At 47.7% G+C, this 12,500-nt stretch overlaps 1 protein-coding gene across 1 annotated transcript in view; it reads right to left on the bottom strand.

Annotated features, from left to right (window-relative positions):
• LOC125944101 (uncharacterized) overlaps positions 1-12,500 on the bottom strand; it is a 52,006-nt gene that overhangs the window by 20,414 nt on the left and 19,092 nt on the right. The window contains exon 3 of the mRNA XM_049664016.1: positions 1,189-1,277. Within this exon, the coding sequence (XP_049519973.1) occupies positions 1,189-1,277 (89 nt within the window). The remainder of the gene's footprint in view (positions 1-1,188; positions 1,278-12,500) is intronic.

Genomic DNA, 12,500 nt, shown 5'->3' with positions numbered 1-12,500 from the left:
AGATACTGCCACAGTGGCGAATGTTCACCAAGAAATGCTTCGCATTTAACAAAACAATTTCCTCCTTTGCAAGGTTTTTCGCATTGCATGTATGTATATTGACACGTGTATATGTTTATCTTTCACCGGTGACCGCTTTTCACCGGCTAACAAATGTTAAACGCTATCGCTAGGCACAAGACGCGCCTGCTTATGTAATCTGATTGTATGAGCGACGCGAATTGTCTACTACTTTAAATTATTGGGTTTTACGTGCCAAAACCACGATCTGATTATGCGGCACGCCGTAGGGGGGGCACTCCGGAAATTCGGACACTTGGGGTTCTTTAACGTGCACCTAAATCTATAAGTACACGGGTGTTTTCGCATTCCGCCCCCATCGAAATGCGGCCGCCGCGGCCGGGATTCGATCCCGCGACCTTGTGCTCTGCAGCCCAACACCATAGCCACTGAGCAACCACGGCGGGTTTGTCTAGTACTTCCTAGAAGACACGCGGGCACCAGGGATTATTCTGGAACCTTCGATGACTCGTGTATAAAAGTCGTCGCGTTTCGCCGCGGATCAGATTTCAACGATCGCCGACTACGTTCGCCGACTATGTTCGCCGACTATGTTCGCCGCTATCGTAGTGCTTCGAGTGCAACTTGCTTTTGTGAGGACAGGTTCGCCCAATAAAAAGTCCGTTTCGTCATTCACAGTTTTGCGACTGTTTTTTTCAACGTCGCTACTACGTGACAATATATTAGATGAGAATAAATAAAAGGTCTGGTGTCGACTGTCACTCCACCAAGATCACTGCGTGACCCTGACTGTCCGGCAAGATGCAAACAGAGCTTTAAAAGCTCTGCTCAAAACATAAAATTTATTTTATTGTTTCCTGTTTTCATCATCGTCAAATAACTAGCAATAATCTGTTGGATAGCTCTGCCTCTGGCGAAAATTTATAGATTTCAGAAGTTCCATACAGCCGCTAATATTGCTATGAACCAGCACCATTGATGAGAAAGAGGCCAATCGGCTCTGTGATTGACGGCGATCTTTCGCTCACGTGACCTGTCACTATTTAGTCAGTTATTGCTATTCGTTTGTCTATTTTATGTATACTTCCTCTCGTCTGTATCTTTCCACGTAAAATCTTGGCGGAAGCGTTTTTTGTGCTCTTCACGGAGCTACTCAGCGCACGCTACCTTGTGGTCTCCTTGATTGTTGTGCTGTCGTTGCTGTTGACCATTACCTTGATGTTTCCCAGAATGTTTACCATGTTTGATCAGGCAACCTGCACGAACACATCAACATCAACAACAGGTGGGTGTTATCATGTAAGAAAATGCAATGTTTAAACTAAATGTGCCACACCTCAAGTCTACTTCAAAACATACGAAAATTAACTTATTTGTTGGGAAACAATCAAAAGCTATATAACTGTTCAGTGACAGTGTACAGTAGCAATTATAAATGCCACCGGTACGCTGCGTACAGATGCTTTATGCGGCCGCGTGCGGATGTAATTTGAGCCTTACACCACACAAAAAATTTGGAGGACGCTTGACCACTTATGATATGTTGTCGCGATTTCGCATCACACAGGTTATAAGCCGCGCAGCCAGAACAAAGAACCGGTAACCGCTACGCCCGCGCTCAGACGAAATCCACAGATAGCTGGCAACATGTAGAAAAAATTACACCATCTTCCCGTAGGGGAACCCTGAGTAGTATGCGAAGCAGCCATGGGGTCGACTCAAGGTAGTTTTATCAGCTGTATAAACTTGAACATGCTGCAGCACCAGCAACGCGCAGAACTGTTGTCGACGCCGTGGGCGTTACGCCCGCGTTCCGCAGAACTGTTAACGGTGCCTCTGGGGCGCCTACCGTCGCGCCTCTAACCTATGCTGCTTCGCATTATCGCGCGCGGAGCCGCAGATGTTGCTATTCGTTGCGCAATCCGGAGAGGAGAGGAGGAATGCCGAGAGGAGAGGAGAGGAGACAAGGAGAGGAGGGGGAGGAGGTTGCGCATGCGCAGTAGGGGTGTGGACGCACGGCGGTTGGATGGATGGAGGGAGGTAGGGAGGGAGTGATATAGCCCCCAGCATAAGATGCTTCGCATTAGGGAGCCTACATGCAACGCCGTTTTAGGGTGGTGACAACACCAAAATTTTCACCGCTATTTACCGCCCAATTTGGTGGGTAGCCAATTTGGACCCCAGTCTTTCTGCCTTTTTTTTTTTTTTGTCACGCTCTGATGTACTCATGTTGTCAAGCGATCTAATCAATTTCTTTAATTTAGTTTTGCGCCAATGCGCACAAGAAACATGCATACATCTTTAATATACTAGTTGCATTTTCCTTTTATTTTAACACATCAAACTTACTTTTCTATTGCATGCCATGCGACAAGTGTAAAGCAACAAGTTATAAGGCACGATGGCGTGCTCGTGGTAGCATTATCTCACGCCAAGAACGTGAACTGTATTAAGCATTGTCGTTGTCTTCCAGTTGTACATAATATATAAAGGGTGGTTTTCGAAGTGTGCTGTAATAAAGACTGTCCTTACTAGCCTGTTTAACTAAAACGTAGACGTGCCGTGTACGGCGCTCACACGCGCCATTTGTCTCTTGCTGCTGAGGCCAAAGTTTATTAAAAGAAGTTAGTTAATTTCCCGTCACCAAGGGTTGCGGGAAACGGGTCTGTCGCTGGTCTATCGCCATTTTGTGCCCCAGATTTAACCCACCAATTTAGCTGGCGGCAGCAAGTGCCCTTACAAAGGCTTAGGGAGTCTACATGAAAAGTCGTTTTGCTTGCATGTAGGCTCCCTACAAAGGCTGTCACCATCCTAAAACGGCGTTCCATGTAGGCTGCCTACTTCGCATCTAGAAGTAGCGCCATCTACCTTACATTCAGTAATGTGCTGACTACTGCCATTTCTCCGGTTGACGTCGACGAGCAGCTAAGGTCCCTAGATAAAAGCTCTCGCAGTTTCACCTGAAAGGCGAAGCATCAATTGCGATAGCAAATTTGTAGAGAGCTATACGGAGTAATGATAGTAGCTTTATCAGCTGTATAAACTTGGGCATGCAGCAGCACCGGCAACACGCAGAACTGTTGTCGACGCCGTCGGCGTTTTGCCCGCGTTCGCACAAAATGCGTGCGGCGTTCGTGAGTGTTGTCGGAGCCTCTGATATAAATAGGCACTTGGTGCCGCAGCTAAACGTCGCCTCCCTTCCCTCCCCCCCCCCCCCCCCCCCACGGCCTTTCCTGCGTCAGAAGAAGGCGCGTTTGCTCTACAGATATGGTGATTGTAAAGGAGGAAAGAGACGCCTACTTCTGCAGCCCTTAAGGGAGCACGGCACAGAACGCCCGTTTGTTCTCCGCCATGCGTTCACTCCCCGTGAAAGCGCGCGTCCCTCGCGCCCTTTCACTCGCACATACAGCGTTCGGCGGCGCGCGGCGATTGGCGCTGAGCCGTGCTCCCTCAAGGGCTGCAGAAGATAGCGCCAACCTTTCCCTTTCCCTCAAGAACCACTTATCATCGCGCGGCGACGATTTCATCTCCATTGACGTCATACGGAACCTCACGGCGACGGCGACGGCGGCGGCGACAGCGACGGCGACGCCGACGGCAGAAATCTGCTTTGGAGTGTCCATATAATTGCTATCGCAATAAAAGAAGTTTTAACAGCGAAGATGTTTAAGCCAGCCGTAATGTGTGGTGCGTAGCAAGAAACTACCAAGACAGAAAAGAAACGTTCTTGCCGAGGGGGATTGGAACACGCGTACCCCTGTCCCGAAGCGAGCGTCGTAACATCGGTCATTCCAGCGACGCAGGCGGCGCCACGCGGCCCTCCTCCGAAGCAGTCACCCGGTGATAGAAATCTGCGACTCAGTTCGGCGGTTCGGTCTCGCGGTAGTCATGGACGCGCCGAAGATGAAAAAAGCGAATAGTAATCGCATTTTCAGCCAATGGTGCATCGTGCCGCAGTTCTCAAACAGTGCCGTAGCGGGCCCTTGATTGCAATCGTCTACAGGCAGAGCGATTTGACGGTGACCTCGGTGTCTGTAACGGACTTGATGCCGTAGCATATGATGTGACCGGCGTTGAAAGTAGCTTCGCCTTCATTCACACACCTTTGCGTCTCTTTAGCGAGAGAAAGCATGGTCTGCAGCGAAACTAGAGAGCATGACGTTGCTTTTCTGCTCGAGATACACACGCTTGCGAGATCGCCTTATCACCGTCTCGGCAGCCATTTTGACCTACCGCCGCGCCGCCTATAGTCGCTGGAATGACCTGCAGAGCTTGCATTTATGCGAACCGTATGATTGCGTTCGAGTGTTGTCTTCGACCACAGCTGGCGCGTTCGTATGCTCGTGCTCTGCGAGGTGAAGAGGTTTTACGCGCTATGAGAGCGAGAGAGACGCATTCACGGAGCGGGTCTCCTGAAACGCGGAGTCGTCATTGGAACGCGGTGTCGGCATTGGAACGCGGTGTCGGCATTGGAACGCGGTGTCGGCATTGGAACGCGGTGTCGGCATTGGAACGCGGTGTCGGCATTGGAACGCGGTGTCGGCATTGGAACGCGGTGTCGGCATTGGAACGCGGTGTCGGCATTGGAACGCGGTGTCGGCATGGGAACGCGGTGTCGGCATTGGAACGCGGTGTCGGCATGGGAACGCGGTGTCTGCATTGTAACGCGGTGTCGGTGTTGCAAGCTGTGCTATGCAACGCGCAATGACGGCCGCAAGTCCGAGACGCACAAAAAGAAATTATGATCATCACGATTAATAAGATTAAAAGTTCGCGCGCACTTCCGGAAAATGCTGGGCTACGATCGCCTATAGCTTCGTTGTTCCAAGCGTTGCGCATAGCAGCCCAACACCATAGCCACTAAGCAACCACGGCGGATAAAAATGGGTCGAGGCATGCAGTTTCTAGAAAAGGTGAGGTTTTCCTTGTGTTATTTGACGTGTCGAAAATGCAGCTACATACATTAAATTGTTATATGTGCATGTTCAATGATTACCAAGATGTACCCGTACAATTATTTTCACTTAGCGGCATTTCCCGAATTCCATCAACGCCGGTGTCAAACATGCATCGCGAGCATGCGAGGCAAGGGTTGCACGAAATATTTTTGCTACAAACATTTGTGCAAATACATCGTGCGGAAGAAAAAAAACTGCATTACCGTTCCTGGCATATCGCGTACGTTTTCATTATTTATTCGTCTCTTTTATCGACCCTACATCCCGACAATCAAGTTCAGATTAGATGCATATCGCCTTTACTTCACTTGAGATGGTTTTTGGCCAGAATCTGAGAAAGGCTGAAGGCAAGATGCACTGCTTTCAATACTTCTATCCACTGTACCCTAGATGCACGTGCGGCGGCTGCCGTACCAAAAGCGAGCTGCATGTAATCAGCAAAAAGGAAGTGGAACGAGGTGCAAGCACGTACAGTGGTGAGCACTGTTAGGGTGAACACCTCATTAGTATTCAAGTTGGTATAACTTCATCATACCGTGTACTTCAGGGGGGAAATGTGCCGAATACGACGCGTAATGATGCATGCTGCTGATAAAATGAACAATAGTTTTCTTTATTTCGTGCTAAACATCAAGTGCTATAGGCTCGTGAATACTAATGAGGTGTTCACCCTAACAGTGCTCACCACTACGTTATATACAGTCGAATTTTATTCCGTACATAAACGGTCCTCGGTTGTATACATTATGCGCGTCCCATAGCCTGTCACAGAATGACAAATCATCAGGAGTGTACTTTGTTAAGGCAGGCGCTTTAACAATTAGTGATGGCCGCCTAAGCTTCATTTGGGGCGCTATAACGTATAAAAAGTTAAGGACCGCACAAAGAGTGATGGAACGAATAATCTTCGGACTAACGTTCAGAGACAGGAAGAGAGCGGTGTGGATCAGAGAACAAACGGGGATAGCCGATATTCTAGTTGACATTAAGCGGAAGAAATGGAGCTGGGCAGGCCATGTAATGCGTAGAATGCATAGCCGGTGGACTATTAGGGTTACAGAATGGATACCAAGAGAAGGGAAGCGCAGTCGAGGTCGGCAGAAAAGCAGATGGGATGATGAAGTTAGGAAATTTGCAGGCGCAGGTTAGAATACGCTAGCGCAAGACAGGGGTAATTGGAGATCGCAGGGAGAGGCCTTCGTCCTGCAGTGGACATAAAATATACACTGATGATGATGATGATGATGATGATGATGATGATGATGATGATGATGATGATGATGATGATGATGATGATGATGATGATGATGATGATGATGATGAACGTAAAATGATTCCAGACTGTTTTGATTCGAAACTCCTGACGTCAAATGTACGTAACCCCCAACGCAAGCATCGGGCGGTGACCCACCCAGCGTTGTCTGAACAACCCAATCAAACACTCTCCTCGTTTATAGGTCACCTTTGTCCGCTTTCAAAACCAGTAACATTGTCTACACTCAGCGGTTTTTCTTATCTAATTGGCTGACAAGAGGCGAGGAGCACGCTCTAGTGGAGGTGGTTTTGATGGGGCCAAACCAGCACAGTGAAAATAGATAACCGCTGAGGAGGGTGATGCCGGCTTCTCCGATTGGTCCGCTTCGTCTTACTTAGCTTGCGGCGGCTGGTTGAAAATCGCGGCGGCGTGCAACCGAAGGATAAGAATACCGCTAAAACGGATCCTCAGCAACGAAGAGTTGGCAGAGCGATGTCGTATGCATGCTAAAAGGGCTCGATAACGTTTTACTGCCACGCAAAAAGGTTTATCATGCGCAAATTAATACATTCTCACCGGCAGGTGCGAGTAGCGAGGGCCTGAGCGATCGGCGGGCAGCCATCTTCTATTCCTTTCGGAACGGGGCAGTCTGTGGCTATTCAGAAAAATTTTCAGTCTTGTTCGGCATATTAATGCATTTTTTCGTGTTGACGTCACTTTGACGTGGCGAGTTTTCGCGGTTTTGTGAGGTCGCGTGACAGACAGTGGAAGGGAGCGTAGCCAGAAAACATTGGACCAATAGCAGAGGGCTAATGGTGAAAAGGCGTCGAATCAGAAATGACTATTTTTTGTTTGTGCGGTTTAATCATGCATAATCAGTGTGTACACGTTATATCAGATGGGGAGCTATCGCGGTTTTCGTTACGTCGCGTGACAGAAAGGCGAAGTTGGGAGTGGCCCGAAAATGTTTTGACCAATCGTGGAGGCTGATTGCAGAAATTGGAATCAAAACAGTTTAGAATCATTTTGCGTTATAACGCCCTTGGTTTGGTTAGTTTAGTTTTCTACCCCAGCATTAGTGTTACTAATCCCTTAAGCAACAGGAATATTCTCGCTAATGTACTTTTGTTCGCAGTTGGTACAAACAGATGCACCACTAATCTTCAATGATAGTTTAGAAGATTTCGAAGTTAATGGGGTGTCCAGACTTTCACGCTGGGTCTTGGAATTTTATTGCAGATTGTAGACTTTCTTGAACAGTAGAATACATTTTAGACACTCTCCGGGGCCCAAAATATTTGTTAAAGGGACCCAACAAATCTAGCACCATGAAAAAAAAATGTGGGCAGCTTCACACTAGGGGTGTAAAGTTTGAGCAAACAGCGAAGCTTGTGGCCCTTCCCTGGCTATAACTTGGCTTCTCATTAGCTTTAAATTTGGTTCTCTCATAGCTTTAACTTGGTTTTCTGTGAGCTTTAACTTGGCCTCTTCATTATCTTTACCTTGATTCTCTCTTAGCTTTAACTTGGTCTTTCCATTAGCTTGGGCTTTTCTAGGCTTTTGGTGGAGGTGCTGGGGAAACTCTGGATCGGCACGAAGTCTTTGGACTCGCTCTCGAGTGGCAGCGCGGGCGCTTTTCACGCCGCACCTTCTCTTCTTCGGGCGTGAGGATCTTCTTTCGGACGACCCATGCGCTCGGCGCAAACTCACGAGGCAAAGTGTGTCTCCGCGCCTCGGCGACGCGGAGTTATATACTCTGGAGTGACGTCATTGCCTAGCTTCACCCCCGCGGAGCTGTAGGGAGAAGCTAGGCAGAGCTACGGTGGAGGAGCGTGCGGCGCTTCTGCGGAGATGCTTGATTTCAGCTTCCCTAGCTCTCGCTTCACTCTTTCGGAGGCGACGAGTGTCCAGTTCTCTGGTTCAAACCTGCCGAGCAACCGCCGGAGGCATCGGCTGCATGTCACGGACACCGCACGCGTTCGGCGCGAACGCGGGGAAACGTGGTCGGCGTCGGCAGCAGTTCTACGCATGACACTAACACCTAGCCTCACTCCCCTCCAGTTCGCATCCGCTATGCGGCGCGATGCTATTTTTATACTCTGCTTTCACTCTCTCTCAGCTTCTTCTTTCTGGGGTTTTACGTGCCAAAACCAGTTCTGATTATGAGGCACGCCGTAGTGGAGGGCTCTGGAATAATTTTGACCACCTGGGGTTCTTTAACGTGCACTACAACGCAAGCACACGGGCGTTTTTGCATTTCGCCTCCATCGAAATGCGGCCGCCGGGGCCGGGATTCGATCCCGCGACCTCGCGCTCAGCAGCGCAACGCCTTAGCTGACTGAGCCACCCCGGCGGGTATCTCTACCCCAGCTCGGCGAATGTGAGGAGATGGCGCTCCGCTGCTAGTCGACACCCGTGACGTCATCGCCAGGTGGAGGAATTTTCTGTGTACACCACAGGACTACCCCCAGCTTAATCTGCTTCGCTGATAAAATTCAAGGACAGCTTTCTAGTAAGTGCCGTAGAAGATATAGCGATATTTCAGTGTGCGTGGAAAGCTATAGTTATAGGTCCCACGCTCTACTGTCCAAGCTTCGATCGACTGCGGCGTCATTATAACTTGGAAAGGTGGGCTGCCGTACCCGAGACAGGAGTTCTTCTCTGTATACGTGCATGAGGTAGACGCTACAACTTAATATACGGGCTATTGCCGAATTAATAAAAAAAAAACATTTCAACTGCCCTCAATGCGACCGCTCGAAACAGTACTTACAGAGGAAGGTTGTAGTGACGCGCACATATAATAAGGTTCGCTAAGCTTGTGCACGACAAATAAGCCTATTTCTCATTTGCACGGTCAACAAAAGAAAGAAAGAAATGCATGCACAAGCAGTTATTTGCTGAAGAACCGAATAGGGCACCAGTTCTGGCGCAGTTGCTTCTTTTGCAAATAAACGCTTTGAAATGTTGGCTGAAGTGCAGATAAACATTCTTACTATCGCAAACATTACAATCAGTCAAAGACGCCATAATTAAAGCATCTTGCGCTAGTGGAGTATTTGTAATGCGCGCGCGCGTGTGCAGAAACTATGCGCCCGCCGATGCTCGGGATGGGTAACTCGAGTTGGGGAATCCGAACCGGCGCAGGCGGCAGGAGGCCCTGTAAAGTGCCGCTAGCTGAGCAGGTCGTGGTTTACACCACGACCCACTCAAATACAGACCTGCTCAGCTGGCATGCTCTCTACGGAGCCGCCTGTTGTGCCGGTTCTCGTTCCAGACTTCGCCGCCAAGGGGGCGCTCCAGTTGCCCCTCCCGAGCATCGACGGGCGTATGGTTACAGCACACCCAGCGCGCTGTACAAGTGCTGTACTTCGCGCAACGTGCTTCAATTTAGGCATATTTTGATTTACTGTAATGTTTGTGATAGAATGTTTATCTACACTTCAGCCAACATTTAAACGCGTTTATTCACAAAAGAAGCAACTGCACCAAAACTGGTGCACTTTCAGATCTTCGGCAAAAAGCTACAGTTGCGCACGTTTATTTGTTTTGCTGACCGTACAAGTGAGGAATTAGCTTATTTGTCGTGCACCGAACTTAGCGAACCTTATTATGCGCTCTTCAGAAGAGCCTTCTTGTGCAAAAATTATTTTGAGCGGTCGCTTGGAGGGCAGCTGATTTTTTTTTTTTTTAATTTAATCCGGTAATAGCGCATGAGCTTTAGCATCTACCTCACGCGCGTATACAGAGAACTCCTGTCTCAGGTATGGCAACCAACGTTTCCATGTCATAATGATCCCCACAGTCGCAGCTAGGATGTAGAGCATGGACCTATAAGCTATACCTTTCCACGCACCACCGAAATATCGCTATATCTTCTGCGGTTCTTGCTAGAATTTAAGCTGGCGCGGAATTTTTTATCATGCTGCTAGATTTGTTCGGGAACCTTTAAATATTATTTTGGGTCCCGGAGAGTGTCTAATAAAGTGCATTGTACTGTTTAAGAAAGTCTACAATAAAATTCGAAGGACCAGCGTGCAAGTGTAGGCACCATCCCAACTAACTTCGCAATATTCTAAACTCTCATTGAAGACTATAGCGGTGGATCTGACTGTACCGATTGATGACTTGTTCTGTGACAGGCTTTGTGACACGGCTAATGTGTACGACCGAGCATCGTTTATTTACTGCATAAAAATTCGACTGTATAACGCGTATACGTGCTTGCACCTCGGTCCACTTTGCTGATTACACGCGGCTCGCTTCTTGTACGGCAGGTGCCACACGTGTACCTATGCTACAAGGGATAGAAGCATTGAAAGCAATGCATCTTGCATTCAGTCTTTACGTTATATTCTGACCTAAAACGATGTCAAGTAAATCATATATTCTTCCAAGCTGAACTTGATTGTTGGAACGTCGGGCCGTTCCAACAATCAAAAATCAGAAAAAAATAACCTGCAAAAATAATAACAGTTTTCTTCTTTCGTGTTTCTCGTGTTTTGCCCTTTGCTTTGTCTGCCACGACCAGGTCTTGGTGTCTTTCCTTAACTCTCTCCGCTCTCCTTTTCTTTTTTTTTTTTTTTTGCATGTTCAGCTTAACATGACAGGCGTGTCCGACAAATGTGCATGTCAAACAAGCTTAACAGCGACCCATAATGGGGACCGTATCAAGCACTTGTCCCCTGCCAATAATGACAAGCACGCGTCGTGAAGAACCCCGCTACCAACAAGGAATCTCCCTTCCATTGGCTCTCTCCCTGGGATTTTTATTTACTTATTGATGTATTTTTGGTTTTTTTGTTTTTTTTTTTTGTTTTTTTGTGGTTTGCTCTCTCTATCTCTCCTTCCTCACTTTTTTTGGCGCCTTCTTTCTCTACCTGAAGATATAAAAAGACTGTTGCGAGAATTTCCTGTATCCCTTGAAAAAGGTCGGTCCACCGACCGAAACTGTTGGGTAAATAATAAACCTAAGAAAACCTCGAAGTTGTGCTTCTGATTTTCCTAAATACGCTTGGCCCATTGAAAAATCCAGTTACTACTATATATATATATATATATATATATATATATATATATATATATAGATATATATATATATATATATATATATATCGCTGTCTTACCGGAGCAGCAATATAGCTTTGTTGCCGAGCACATGGTTCCCTTACGTCAGCATCTAGTGATTTCGTAAGAGTGCATGCCTCTTCCGTCGATCAAACAGCCACACAAAATTCGAAAAGTCTTCGAAAGCGAACATTTTATCACAGATTATGTAGATTTTCACGGTGCCGAAATGACAGTTGGCTTAAATGACTCGTGTTCGATCATAAATTTGTATTGCATTGTCGTGTAGGTGCTCAATTTGCGCACAATCAGCCATACCCGTCACGGCGGCTCATTGGAGCCGTACCAAGTGACGACGCCTAAATTCGGATGAGGGAGGAATGCAGAAACACTTGTTGTCCTGCTTTAGGAGCACGGTAAGATGGCTCAGGTGATCAAAATTAATCCGGAGCCTTTACTTACAGTGTCCCCCATGAGCCGATGTGCAGCTTATGGATGTTAAACACCATAACTGCATTTTTACGTTATACCATGGTCATGTGAATGTACAAATCAAAAGCGTACATAAGTACGTAATTCATTGCGCGGTGACTTGACAACAGCGTTAAAACGCGATAACTTCAGTGGTTTGCCTTTCGGGCATTCCACGTGGTGGAATGCATACACGCAGCTTCGGCAGTGGTCAAAACAGTGGTCAAAACATGCTTTGAGCTCATTTATAGGCATACCTTTTAGCGCATAGATTAGGCTCAAACGAAAGTATCTTTTTTTCTGCACACAGCGCGACGGTGCCGAGTTGCATGCGCTCACTAATGACCACGTCTCATTCATTCTCACCTGTTCAAGAATTACTGCTCCTCAAGTTCTATCGTTGCCTGATCACTGCGACCGGCCATATTACACGCGACACGCGTTTACAGTCTCGCAAGCGAGATGTATTGCCCATCGGGTAGCACGCACGCACGCACGCACGCACGCACACACACACACACACACACACACACACACACACACACACACACACACACACACAACGCACGTCGCACACACGCACACGCACGCACGCGCACACACACACACACACACACGCACACACACATGCGGTCCGCTTTCGTACCCAAATATGAGCCGATATCGTCGCTGTTTCTCGCTTGACATTTTATCACTACAACCATGGTTACACTTTCACATTTTATCTC

This window comes from Dermacentor silvarum, chromosome 3 (assembly GCF_013339745.2).
Source record: "Dermacentor silvarum isolate Dsil-2018 chromosome 3, BIME_Dsil_1.4, whole genome shotgun sequence".
Classification (NCBI taxonomy): Eukaryota; Metazoa; Arthropoda; class Arachnida; order Ixodida; family Ixodidae; genus Dermacentor; species Dermacentor silvarum.
Note: the sequence above shows the minus strand (reverse complement) of the source record. Positions and strands in the feature narration are given on the sequence as shown.